The 14,357-nt window shown below is 34.9% G+C and overlaps 1 protein-coding gene and 1 long non-coding RNA gene across 2 annotated transcripts; one reads left to right on the top strand and one right to left on the bottom strand.

Moving 5' to 3' along the window:
* Positions 1-5,807: 5,807 nt before the first annotated feature.
* LOC137616087 (uncharacterized) lies at positions 5,808-9,535 on the bottom strand. The gene is made up of 3 exons (XR_011039276.1): positions 9,386-9,535; positions 6,555-6,821; positions 5,808-6,016 (listed from the first exon to the last, which is right to left on the bottom strand). It is a non-coding gene; the product is annotated as an uncharacterized lncRNA (long non-coding RNA).
* Positions 9,536-11,440: 1,905 nt separating this feature from the next.
* LOC137615887 (golgin subfamily A member 6-like protein 26) lies at positions 11,441-14,332 on the top strand. The gene has a single exon (XM_068345573.1). The coding sequence runs from the start codon at positions 11,441-11,443 to the stop codon at positions 14,330-14,332; it is 2,892 nt and encodes a 963-aa protein (XP_068201674.1).
* Positions 14,333-14,357: the final 25 nt, after the last annotated feature.

The raw sequence follows: 14,357 nt of genomic DNA, 5'->3' as shown, positions 1-14,357 counted from the left end.
TGGGAAAAAACGAAAAAATGGCAATCACTGGAAAATAGAACACATACCTATATATACGCCATATCTGGCTAATAAAAAAGATAGGCATGGGTAGCCAGATCATCTAGAAACACTTTCCAACACTATAAAAATATAAGTTTTGCGACACTACTTGCCAATTCCTTGCGGTAACATGACTAAGCAAAAAATGCAAAACAAATAAAAAGGGGCACTCGCGGAAAAATGGCCAACATTCTAATATACGGCATTTCAGAAGAAAAAAATTTCAGCCACGTGCTAGGCAAACCATCAAGGCACATTTTCCGACAAATAAACATCTAAATGAATCATTACTCAGTGATAGTTCCTTAGTACGTAGTAATTTTGAAAGAAATGGGAAAAAACGAAAAAATGGCAATCACAGGAAAATCGAACACATACCTATATATACACCATATCTGGCTAAAAAAAAAGATACGCATGTGTAGCCAGATCATCTAGAAACACTTTTCAACACTATAGAAATATAAATTTTGCGACACTACTTGCCAATTCCTTACGGTAACATGACTAAGCAAAAAAATGCAAAACAAATTAAAAGGGGCACTCGCAGAAAAATGGCCAACATTCTATTATACGGCATCTCAGATAAAAAAAAAAAGACATGCACGTGTTAGCCCAACCATCACGGCACACTTTCTAACAAATAAACATGAAAAAAAATCAATAATATACGGCAATTCCTTACTACGTAGTAAATTTTTACAAATATTGGAAAAAAACAGAAATTGGCAACCGCAGGAAAATACCCCACATACCAATATCTACGGCGTATCTGACAAAAACAAAGTCACGCATGGGTAGCCAGATCATCTAGACACACTTTCCAACACTAAAAAAGCAAAAGTTTTGCGACACTATTTGGCAATTTCTTACGGAAAAATGACGACCAAAAAATGAAAAAAAATGAAAAAGGGGCACTCGCGGTAAAATGGTCCTCGTGGTGATGAACGACATTTCAACTAAAAAAAAAATCATGCACATGGTAGCCAAACAATCCACCAAGACTTTCCACAACTGATAACCTACAGTATACAAGTTGCACCATTCTACGACAATTTCATAATACGTAATAACTTTGATAATTATGCAAATTACCTTAGAAGGGTAAACTCGGTCGCGCTCGACCCCGACGCGTCTCAGAAATCTGGGAAGGAGTACAGCTACAGCGATGCACATCTGGACACTACTAGAGTGTGTAGGTGAGACACCGACTGCAGGTCGATCACCCACAAATTCAGTCACGGGGGTGAGTCACGTGAGAAAAACCTCTTTTTTTTTGACGCTCGGGGTCGTGGACGACCCACCGTACTGTTCCAGGGTTAATACTAGGTACACAAGGGAGCATGGTTTACCGGCAGTGGTTTGAGGCTAGCTTATGCAGAGAAACCAGTATGCTGCTTTTCCCACGAGAGGGTAGGATGAAGAAAAGAATAGGAGCCAGTCAAATCTTCTCATTCACTCAGACTAAAACTGGGTAACAGTGCCCTCAACCTTCTGCTACTTGTCCAATAGGGAGGTTGAGGTGTACAACCAGCTGTTGTGCAGCCACCACCGGACTGATAGAAATCGTATCAAGTTCCTGTGGGTCACGTCTTGCAGGAGAAAGGCTGTGAAAGTCGCCTGAAGCATTCACATCCTTTCTTGTAAAACCTGGGTCACAGAGTAATCTGCGAAGAAGGACCAGGGGCATAGCTATGCCCCTGACATCGTGAGTCGTCATGTTGAGATGATGTTTTGGTGATCCTCCTTTAGTCTCTCCCAGTGCTGATGGCAAGAGAAGGGACCTGGGTGGGCTGTTGCCATTCTCTTATGGTAGAGTCTCATACCTTACCGTGGGTACAGTAACGGATGATCTGGATCGTCTGTTACCGAGTGGAGACTTGTGTAGGATCCGTCACCTCTGGAGACTGTGTCTGGAGTATGTGTCTGGCGACATACTCGGGGACGAAACTGAACATTGCCTTTCGCCCTTCTCACTAATGGGCGATGTCGAAAGAGGCCATGAAGTTCCTTGACTCATATGGCTGCTGTCAGTATGTGTAGGAACATTGTCTTCTTAAACCCGGTGAAAATTTGTTGCCTGGTGAAGTGGAACAATAGGAGGATTTGAACCATGTTCCGAGAGGAAGGTCTCAATTCCGACTGGAGAAAGGCAAGTTGTAAGTCCTTATGAGTTAGGAAAGGTCTAGTGATGAGAGGATATCCCTTCCTTTCAGTTTGAAGGTGAAGGATCAAGGTTGAGTGATCATCTTTACCTGTTGAAACTAAATAGGGGGTCTTTTCCTCTTGCATATACTCAAGGATTCCGCTATTGCTGGAATAGCATCTGTGGGAGAGGAGGTACTGGGTAAACTCCAGGCATACAATCATAGCAAAGCTATAGCTTGTGGTAGGTGTCGAAGTGGGTTGTCTGTGATGTGGAGAGGGTTCTCTTGGAGAAACTATCAGGAGCAGAAAAAATCAAAACTGAACATGCAAGTATAAAATTTATTGTCTCTTAGGTGCAAATGAGGAAAAAGTTAATAAGAAATATATTCGAGTAAATGCAACTTACAATAAGGATGTAGGTTTCAAAGGGCTATGGCACATAATCTTTGAATTTTCTTTAATTCCGGTAAATAACCTATTCATGATTAAATAAATTTATATTCATTCTGTTTTATGTTTTTAAAGAAAACTAATATTATTTAGTCTGTATTATGGTTTTAAAGAGTTTAATAAAAACACTTTTGTTACAAGTTTTTTTTTTCTTCTCTATCCTTGGGTTCCTTGGATATTTCATATCTTATAAACATGTTATCTATAAGTCCTCCTTAATGCCAAATATATCCTAGACAAACTCCAACAAAGAGTCATTGAATTTCATAGCAGTAAGAAGTAAACTAAACAGCCTTGGCCGAGGTCAGTATTCTACAGAGTGATAAGCTATCTAGTTCACTTTTTTATTACTTTTCAGATGTTTTGTCCATTAGGCATTTTGCATGTTAGGCATTTTGTCCATTAGGCATTTTGTCCGTGTTGAGGAATTAGACATTTTGTCCTTAGGCATTCTGTCCTTAGGCATTATGTCATTAGGCCTTCTGTCTGCTCACGCTCGGGCACAACATTCTATCCAATTTCTCTTCCTCTTGTTTTGTTAAAGTTTTTATAGTTTATATTGGAAATATTTATTTTGATGTTATTGTTCTTAAAACATCTGAAAAGTAATAAAAAAAAAAGTGAACTAGATAGCTTATCACTCTGTAGAATACTGACAGTTTAAGACAGTTTAAGAGGCCACTCACCGAGTGTCAACAACTCTTTCTTCAAGTTTATGGTCCTTGTGACATCTTTCCTTAGATTACTGGAAGTAATATTATAAGCCTGTCATGGTGAAAGCGCTAAATATATGTTACACTCCAAAATCAAACTATTGTTCTCTAGTCTTGTGTAGTGCCATAGCCTCTGTACCATGGCCTTCCACTGTCTTGGATTAGTGTTTTTTGCTTGAGGGTACACTCGGGCACACTATTCTATCTTATTTCTCTTCCTCTTGCTTTGTCTGCGTTTTTATAGTTTATATAGGAAATATTTATTTTAATGTTACTGTTCTTAAAATATTCTATTATTCCTTGTTTCCTTTCCTTACTGGGTTACTTTACTTGTTGGAGCCCATGGGCTTATAGCATATCCTACTTTTCCAACTAGGGTTATAGCTTAGCTGATAATAATAATAATAATAATAATAATAATAATAATAATAATAATAATAATAATAATAATAATTGAATCCCTTGTCAGGCTGGGAGGAACTTAGAGAAGAGAGGTCCCCTTTTTTGTTTCATTTGTTTGATGTCGGCTACCCCCCAAAAATTGGGGAAAGTGTCTTGGTATATGTTTGTATGTAATAATAATAATAATAATAATAATAATAATAATAATAATAATAATAATAATAATAATACAGTGAAGTGGTTATGTCATCCATGTGTTAATGGTGACTGCCTCTGTTGAAGATGTACTTAAAACAGTTATTCACTTTGAAGAAGATTTCTGCTAATTTTTCTATAAAACTCAACTTAGACAATAAATCCTCTTACGATGTAAAAGTCGTCTAATTCGCTTCTCATTATTTATTATTTAATTGCCACACATAGTGACATTGGTGACCATGAGACTAAAGATTTTGCTTCAGATTTTGTTAAGTATAAACTGGTTAAGACAGGAGAAAATCATAATAGCAAACCAATAGTAAACTATAGTGATGTTTTCGATATTTTGCATTAATTATAAACTGAAAATCATGAATTCCGAGATGAGTAGTATTTTGATAATTATATTCTTTGTGAATATACTAATTTGGAATTATATGCCAATTGTCTCTTCGTTCCAGTCAGGGTCGCATGGTCGTTTATTAAGGTGATATCGTGGTTTTGAAATCAAAATAAATATTTCCTATATAAACTATAGAAATTGAACAAAACATAAGGAAGAGAAGATTCTATGAACATATCATCCTGTTAGGCTTTAGTTGTTGTTATTATTATTATTGTTATTATTATTATTATTATTATTATTATTATTATTATTATTATTATCATTACAATCTAAGCTACAACCATAGTTGGAAAAGAAGGATGCTACAAGCCTAGGGGCTTCAAAAGGGAAAATAGCCCAGTGAAGAAAGGAAATAAGGAAAAATAAAATATTTTAAGAACAGTAACAACGATGAAATAAATATTTCCTATATAAACTATGAAATCTTTAACAAGAGGAAGAGAAATAAGATAGAATAGTGTGCCCGAGTGTACCTTCAAGCAAGAAAACTCTAACCCAAGACAGTGGAAGACCACGGTACAGAGGTTATGGTACTACCCAAGAATAGAGAACACTGGTTTCATTTTGGAGGACTGTTTTTCTTGTCCTATCACACAGGGATACCCTGTGCCCTTACAGGACCTACATCATCAATTTATCGTATAGGCCTACATTCCAAGGCATTCAGCATTTTACACAGCATATTGCTCGTTTATTGTCAAATCCACATTATTGAAGCATTTAGAAAGCAAGAAAGTCTTCAGTTTCCTCTTGAAAGTCTTGATAATATGTTCAGTCTTTCGTATATCTAGTGGGAGCTAATTGTATAGTCTTGGGGGCCTCTTGTTTGAATGGTCTAGAAACTATACTAGACATATATCTTGGTTCCAATAATTTGAAAGTTCTAGAACCTGCAGTAGACATAAATCTTAGTTACAGTAATTTGAAATAATCTGTAACTATATGCACACGTATATATATATATATATATATATATATATATATATATATATATATATATATATATATATATATATATATATATATATATGATAAATTATGCACATTTAGGAGGGTTTTTCTTATTAAAATAAGCCATATATTTTAATACATTAATGTCTTGATTCTCTTATCGACCTCGGGATCAGAGTCCCAAGGCGAAATCACTCAAAGACAATAGCATCTGACTGGCTGGGAATCGAACCCTGGTCCCGGATACTTGTATGACAGTGACAGTACCATTTAGCCATGAAGAAAGATTAGAATGCATGGCTTATTTGAATATATATATATATATATATATATATATATATATATATATATATATATATATATATATATATATAATATATGTGTGTGTGTATGTGTGTATGAATATATGTACACATTAAGTTTATATACACATAGGCCCTACGTGTGTATACATCTATGTATGCGAGCATGTGGGGCTGAGTCAAACAAAAACAAAAATTGTGAGGAATTGCATTTATTTCAACATATACAGAACTCAATTAAAAAGGAGACAATTATAATTTTGATCGAATACAGAGTTCAACTAAAAAGGACAAAATTCTAATTTTGATCGAATCCTATCTTGATACACATCTTGAATGTTGGACGCAAATTCCATCTGTGTAGCTGAAGTCTTCTAAGGCTTTCCTCGGCTTCCACAATCAACCTGGAAGAAGAAAACATCGTCTTTTTTATTTTAGATATCTATTATTATTATTATTATTATTATTATTATTATTATTATTATTATTATTATTTTATTTTATTACTATTATTATTATTATCATTATTATCATTTTATTATTATTATTATTATTTATTAGTTATTATCATTTTATTATCATTATTGTTATAATTATTATTAGCATTATTATTATTACAATTATTATTATCATTATTATTATTATTATTATCATAATAATAGTAATAATAATAATAATAATAATAATAATAATTATTACTATTATTATTATTATTATTATTATTATTATTATTATTATTATTACTTGCTAAGCTACAACGCTATTTAGAAAAGCAGGATGCTATAAGCCCAAGGGCTCCAACAGGGAAAATAACCCAGCGATCAGAGGAAATAAACAAACTACAAGAGAAGTAATGAATAATTATACCATATATCTAATTTCCTTTAAAATACTCCATGCTGGAAATAAATTAAATAAACAAATTGATAAATTAAGACTTACATTTGCAGGCCAATCGCAGGCATTTATTTTGTCATTCCAGTACAGGCTGTGATCGCAAGTGACTTCCCAAGCAATGCCTTCGACTCCACATTCACAGAACTTGGAGCAATGCTCCGGGTGAGGGAAATAGACTGGATAAAGTCCTTGGGGCTTGGGACATCCTTCAGACACAGAGGCAGGACAAGCAATGAGCTGGTTAGCTTCAGCACTGGTCATGTAGTGGCCAGATATGGCCAGGAGGGCGAGGGAAAATAATAGGGTCTTCATCTGTAATGGAATAGAAACACGGGTTGGTTGAAATGTTAAAATCGGTTGTTCAGTACAGTTTACTTCCTAAAGAAAACTAAAGATTTAAGATTTTAAATTATTAATTCTATCTATCCGTTGCCCCAGTGTGTGTTTTCAAGTTGTTTTAAGGAGAAAAAACCCGCTGTTTTCAAATTGTTTTAAGGTGAAAAACCCCGCTGTTTTCAAGTTGTTTTAAGGTGAAAAACTCCGCGGTTTTCGAGTTGTTTTAAGGTGAAAAACCCCGCTGTTTTCAAGCTTTTTTAAGGTGAAAAATTCCGCTGTTTTCAAGTTGTTTTAAGGTGAAAAAATCCGCTGTTTTCAAGTTGTTTTAAGGTGAAAAACCCCGCTGTTTTTAAGTTGTTTTAAAGTGAAAAATTAGCTGTTTTCAAATTTTTTTAAGGTGAAAAAGCCCGCTGTTTTCAAGTTGTTTTAAGGTGAAAAACCCCCCTGTTTTCAAATTGTTTTAAGGTGAAAAAGCCCGCTGTTTTCAAGTTGTTTTAAGGTGAAAAACCCCGCTGTTTTCAAGTTGTTTTAAAGTGAAAAAAACCACTGTTTTCAGATTGTTTTAAGGTGAAAAACCCCGCTGTTTTCAAGCTGTTTTAAGGTGAAAAACCCCCCTGTTTTCAAGTTGTTTCAAGGTGAAAAAGCCCGCTTTTTTCGAGTTGTTTTAAGGTGAAAAACCCCGCTGTTTTCAAGTTGTTTTAAAGTGAAAAAAACCACTGTTTTCAGATTGTTTTAAGGTGAAAAACCCCGCTGTTTTCAAGCTGTTTTAAGGTAAAAAACCCCGCTGTTTTCAAGTTGTTTCAAGGTGAAAAAGCCCGCTGTTTTCAAGTTGTTTTAAGGTGAAAAACCCCGCTGTTTTCAAGTTGTTTTAAAGTGAAAAAACCGATGTTTTCAGATTGTTTCAAGGTGAAAAAGCCCGCTGTTTTCAAGTTGTTTTAAGGTGAAAAACCCCGCTGTTTTCAAGTTGTTTTAAAGTGAAAAAACCGATGTTTTCAGATTGTTTCAAGGTGAAAAAGCCCGCTGTTTTCAAGTTGTTTTAAGGTGAAAAAAACCCGCTGTTATCAAGTTGTTTAAAAGGAAAAAACTGCTGTTTTCAGATTGTTTTAAGGTGAAAAGCCCCGCTGTTTTCAAGTTGCTTTAAGGTAAAAAACCCCGCTGTTTTCAAGTTGTTTAAAGGGAAAAAACTACTGTTTTCAAATTGTTTTAAGGTGAAAAAGCCCGCTGTTTTCAAGTTGTTTTAAGGTGAAATAACCCCTTTTTCAAATTGTTTTAAGGTGAAAAAACCTCGTTTTCAAATTGTTTTAAGGTGAAAAACCCCACTGTTTTCAAGTTGTTTTAAGGTGAAAAAACCCGCTGTTTTCAAGTTGTTTTAAGGTGAAAAACCCCACTGTTTTCAAGTTGTTTCAAGGTGAAAAACCCCCCTGTTTTCAAGTTGTTTTCAGGTGAAAAAACCCTGTTTTCAAGTTGTTTTAAAGTGAAAAAACCCTGTTTTCAAGTTGTTTTAAGGTGAAAAAAACACCAAGCCTCCTCTCCACCCAAGCTAGGACCAAGGAGGGCCAGGCAATGGCTGCTGATGACTCAGTAGGTAGACCTATAAGCTCCCCAAAACCCCCATCCTTACCTTACAAGGATGGTAAGGTTGCAATGACCAAAGGAACTAACGAGTTTGAGCGGTACTCGAACCCCAGTCTTGTTATAATTTTCAACTATTTAGAAAAGATGCTATTTTTATATACCCTACTCCTAGCAACTCTGCTTCCAAAATGCTATTCAATTTGGTATTATAAATACGTTATCTTTACACTTTACTAATAATAAATGTTGGAACTATAGTCTAGCAAAGCTCGCTCGCTCTAAAGTTATTTTGTGAAAAAAATAATCGATTATTCTAGGGTTTAAACGATTGCTATAAGGCAAATGCTTGGGTATTAAACATATCACAAATTATCAAGTCCAACCTTTAAGAAATTGAAATCTATAATTTTTGAGTTTCACCTGTCGGGTTAGGTGGTTGAATTTTCAATATCCTAATGATTTTAACAACCTTTAAGTTCAATATTTATACTAGTTATCCATTTAATGCACAACAGAGTATGAGAGAGAGAGAGAGAGAGAGAGAGAGAGAGAGAGAGAGAGAGAGAGAGAGAGAGAGAGAGAGAGAGAGAGAGAGAGAGAGAGAGAGAGAGAGAGAGTTTATAGTACACAGAAACCTACAGACAAATACAAATAAAGAATATTCATATGTAAAAGTCCGAAATGAGAGAGAGAGAGAGAGAGAGAGAGAGAGAGAGAGAGAGAGAGAGAGAGAGAGAGAGAGAGAGAGAGAGAGAGAGTTTATAGTACGCAGACACCTACAGACAAATACAAATAAAGAATAAACATATATGAAAGCCAGAAATGAGAGAGAGAGAGAGAGAGAGAGAGAGAGAGAGAGAGAGAGAGAGAGAGAGAGAGAGTTTATAGTACACAGAAACTCAAAACTAAGTATAAAATAAAGAACAATCATTTATGAAAGTCCAAGATAACAGTTATTCCTTTACCTTAGCACTGGATACGAAAGAAGTTATGTTTCTGCAAGGGAGAAAAGTTCTGTTGGCATTGCTTGGAGTGTAAGAAGATTTAACCTTTCGAAAGCACACTGGAAGATCATGGGTAAGGTGGGGCCTTGTAAGGTGTGTTTACGACGTATTTGACCGTAAATAAATTACGTAAGTAACGTGAAAGATAAGAAATCCCCGAGCGGAAAAATAAAAAATCATTTGAGCTCCTTAAGTTTCTTAAATCTGCTCTTAGAATTATAAACCCTTTAATCCAGTTTCAAAAATCAACTGAGCTCCTAAAGTTTCTTAAATCTGCTCTTAGAGTAATAAACCTTTAATCCTGTTTCAAAACCCGTCTGGGAGTTCCCAATGATAATATTTTTTAATGATAATTTCAATACATTTCCTCATAATAATATTAAAATTATCAAAAATATTAAAATTGTTATTATTGAAATCTTTAGAATTATGATAACTATCGTAATTATTAAAATTATTATCTTTCCATTGAGTGTCCGAACAATGATACAAAGACATAGTAATCAAATTCACATAAAAAATTTCAGTACTTAATAAGAAATAACTATTATATATATATATATATATATATATATATATATATATATATATATATATATATATATATATTTGAATTCCTTATTACATTTTTATATGGAACATAGGCCTACTCAAATATTGTTGGAACTGACTATTCCAATTAATATAAATCAGAATGATATATCCTTTGTTTACATTATCCTCGCAGCTGCTCTCTCTCTCTCTCTCTCTCTCTCTCTCTCTCTCTCTCTCTCTCTCTTTAGGGATCCACCTGGGATGATGACGATGCTATATATACTGTATATATATATATATATATATATATATATATATGCGTGTGTGTGTTATACACACACACACAAACACACACACACACACATATATATATATATATATATATATATATATATATATATATATATATGTCTATATAGCCACACATGGAAAAATTAAGATTTCGTTGTATTCGTGCATATATATAGGCTATATATATATATATATATATATATATATATATATATATATATATATATATACTGTATATATATATATATATATATATATATATATATATATATATATATATATATATATATATATATATATATATATATATATATATATATACATGCTACACATAATGTGATAATTAACCTTTAAAGCAATGACGGGAAACTTTCATAAGAGAGGATGTAAATATATACTTAATATCACATATTCGATAGAAAAATTTATTTCGCACTATTAAATTGTAATGATCAACATCATCTCCTCCTACGTCTATTGACGAAAAGGGCCTCGGTAAAATTTCGCCAGTCGTCTCTATCTTGAGCTGTTATTTCAATACTTCTCCATTCATCATCAAATTCTCGCTTCACAGTCTTCAGCCAAGTAGCCCTAGGTCTTCCAACTCTATTGGTGCCTTGTGGATCATTTCAATTATATTAGATAAAAATATGATTATCATCTTTTATTATTATTATTATTATTATTATTATTATTATTATTATTATTATTATTATTATTAATATTATTATTATTATTATTATTATTATTTCTTAAGTTAACACCGTCATCAGACGGGAAAGGAGGAAAAAATGTCTTGGAGATCTGTCGTTGGAGTAGGTAACTCCACAAAGTCTCCAGGAGACTTGAGGATCATTTCAATAATATTGGATGACAAATATTATTATTATTATTATTATTATTATTATTATTATTAATTATTAATTATTTATCATATATTATCATTATTATTATTATTATTATTATTATTATTATTATTATTATTATTATTATTATTATTATTATTTTTGTTAAGTTAATACCGTCTTCAGACGGGAAAGGAGGAAAAAATGTCTTGGAGACCTATCGTTGGAGTCGGTGACTCGAAAATGTCTTCAGGCGACTGAAAAGTCTTCAGAATCCTTTGAATTTTCACCTCATTATTTTTTTCAAATCAATGCTGATACGAACCTCAGCTCGGTATGTATGATTATGGCTTCAAAGTTGAATCAAGTATTCGGATTGTGGGTGAATATCATCGGAGACTTTGTTAAAGAAAAATACAACTGGACTCAGAATGCAGTTTCTGTTATCCAAGAACGGAATGCTGCATGCGAGAATATGATGTTAAACCTTCAGGGACAGCTGCAAACCCTCCAGGAGTCGTCGGTCTTCAAATGGTTTGGCTGGGTTCTCCCAGAGGCGCCGCGTTTTGGAGACTGTCGTGCAGCCGCCTCTCAGGATGGATTCCTCGGGGGATGGCTGCAGAGCTGTCCTTGGATTGGGGGCTTTTTTAAAGGCCGTGAGGAACTACGTGGATGTGAACTTGGATTGCGGCAAATGAAAGCAGAAGCTTTGAGATTCAACGACCAGATGAAATCAAGATGGTTCGTTGGGAAACTGCTCCGCGAATTCGACATTGGAGGAAGGGAAGATATCCTTTCTCATAGTAACAAGAACATTTGCATCGGTTTGACTGCTGCTGGCGTCATATTCGGCGGAATAATGTTTGCTATGAGAAGGATTGCTAAAGGTGGAAGTGTTTCAGAATTGGACGGAGAGGATCGAAGAACTCTGGTGGAAAATCTTGAGGAAAATCTTGAGGGGGAAAACAACAAGTTACTCGGAGAACTACATGAATTGAGAGGAGCTTTAGATGAAATGAAGACAGAGAAAGAAAAGCAAGAAAAACTCATAACCCAGAAAGAGACTGAGAATCAAAAGCTAAAAATTGATTGTGCCGAAAAACACCTCCAAATGAAGGAACAACAGAAGAGAGAGGAAATTCTTAAAACGGAAAGGGAAGAAATTCAGAAAATTTTGAATGAGAAAATAGAAAAATTGGAAAAAGCCTGCGGCCATAAAGACCTCCAAATCAAGGAACAGGAGAAGAAAGAGGACATTCTTAAAATGGAAAAGGAAGAAATTGATAGAATTTTGAATGAGAAAATAGAAAAATTGGAAAAAGACTGCGTCCAAAAAGACCTCCAAATCAAGGAACAGGAGAAGAAAGAGGACATTCTTAAAATGGAAAAGGAAGAAATTAATAGAATTTTGAATGAGAAAATAGAAAAATTGGAAAAAGACTGCGCCCAAAAAGACCTCCAAATGAAGGAACAAGAAAAATTGCTGGAAATTCTAAAAACTGAAAATCAAACCATGAAGAAAGTTCAGAATCAGAAAACGGACCAATTAAATCAATTAAGCAGTAAAATAAATGAATTGAAGAGGGAAAAAGACGAGCAAGAAAGGCAGAAAGCTAAGATGGCGTCTGACTATCAAAATCTGGAAAAGGCGTACAAGGAAAAAGATCTTCAACTAAAAGAACAGAAAAAGTTACTGGAAATTCTTAAAACGGAAAATAATCGACCGAAGAAATGGCAAAAGAATATAGTAAATAAATTGAGAAATGAAGTAGAAGAACTAAAGGTAGAGAAAGAAAAGCAAGAAAAGTTGCGAGATAAAATGGCGTCGGATTATGAAAATCTGAAGAAACTGTGCGCCAATAAAGATGATAGGTTAAAACAACAGGAAAGGTTACTGGAAATTCTTAAAATTGGGCACAAGGAACCGAAGAAATTCCAAAAGGATCATATCATTATATGGAAAAATAAGGTAGATGAATTGAATGCAGCGAAAGAGGAGCAAGAGAAGCTGAATGCAAAGATGGCGTCGGATTACCAAAATCTCTTGAAAGAATGCACCAAGAAAGATCTTGAGATGAAGAAACAGGAGAGGTTACTTGAGATTCTTAAAACTGAAAATGAGGCAACTCAAGCGCAAAAGGAACAATTGAGGAACGAAATAAACAAACTGAAGGCCGAGAAACAGGCGAAGGATTCTACGAAAGCTGAGAAGAATTCTGATCATCAAGAAAAGGAAAAGGAGTCCGTCAAAAGAGACTCTAAGGTGAACGAACCGCCGAAGAATGAAGAACTGAAGAAAGAGTGTAAGAAGGATCAAGAAAAGGAAAAGGAGTCCGTCAAAAGAGACTCTAAGGTGAACGAACCGCCGAAGAATGAAGAACTGAAGAAAGAGTGTAAGAAGGATCAAGAAAAGGAAAAGGAGTCCGTCAAAAGAGACTCTAAGGTGAACGAACCGCCGAAGAATGAAGAACTGAAGAAAGAGTGTAAGAAGGATCAAGAAAAGGAAAAGGAGTCCGTCAAAAGAGACTCTAAAGTGAACGAACCGCCGAAGAATGAAGAACTGAAGAAAGGGTGTAAGAAGGATCAAGAAAAGGAAAAGGAGTCCATCAAAAGAGACTCTAAGGTGAACGAACTGCCAAAGAATGAAGAACTGAAGAAAGAGTGTAAGAAGGAAACGGAAAATAAGGAGGAAGATAAGCGGGGGAAGTTATTACAGGATGGGTTATCGGCTCATGAAAATAAAAGGTTCGACGAGGCCATGGCCATCTTTACAGATGCCTTGGCAATAGATTCGGACAACAAAGAACAAACCGCTCTTCTGCACATCCTTCGGGCTGAGGCGAATGCTTCCTCCAGAAACCCTCAGGACATAGATATCGTATTGGACTGTTGTCAAGCTGTGGACAAAGGTCTTCAAGGATGCCGAGCCTACATGCTTCGAGGGAAACACCTTCTCAAACTTGGCCTTTTCGACGCTGCCATGAATGATTTCGAAGCTTCGAGGAAGGTGGAGGGATCTAGGGAATGTTTGAAATTCATAGAGGATACCAAGGCACTAAAGAAGAAATGGGAGAGCCAAAGCCATTATGAGGTTTTGGGTGTGGGTCAGACGGCCACCAGGGCAGACGTTTTAAAAAGCCTTCAAAGGCTTGTCCATGAAGTTACATCCGGACAGACACCGAGACAAGCCCGAATTCATACAGGGGGCTTTCGAGGAGAAGTTCAAAAAGGTTGTTAATGCTAAAATTGTTCTGACGGATGAT

Source organism: Palaemon carinicauda, chromosome 22 (genome assembly GCF_036898095.1).
Source record: "Palaemon carinicauda isolate YSFRI2023 chromosome 22, ASM3689809v2, whole genome shotgun sequence".
NCBI lineage: Eukaryota > Metazoa > Arthropoda > Malacostraca > Decapoda > Palaemonidae > Palaemon > Palaemon carinicauda.
This window is presented reverse-complemented; position numbering and strand designations above follow the sequence as displayed.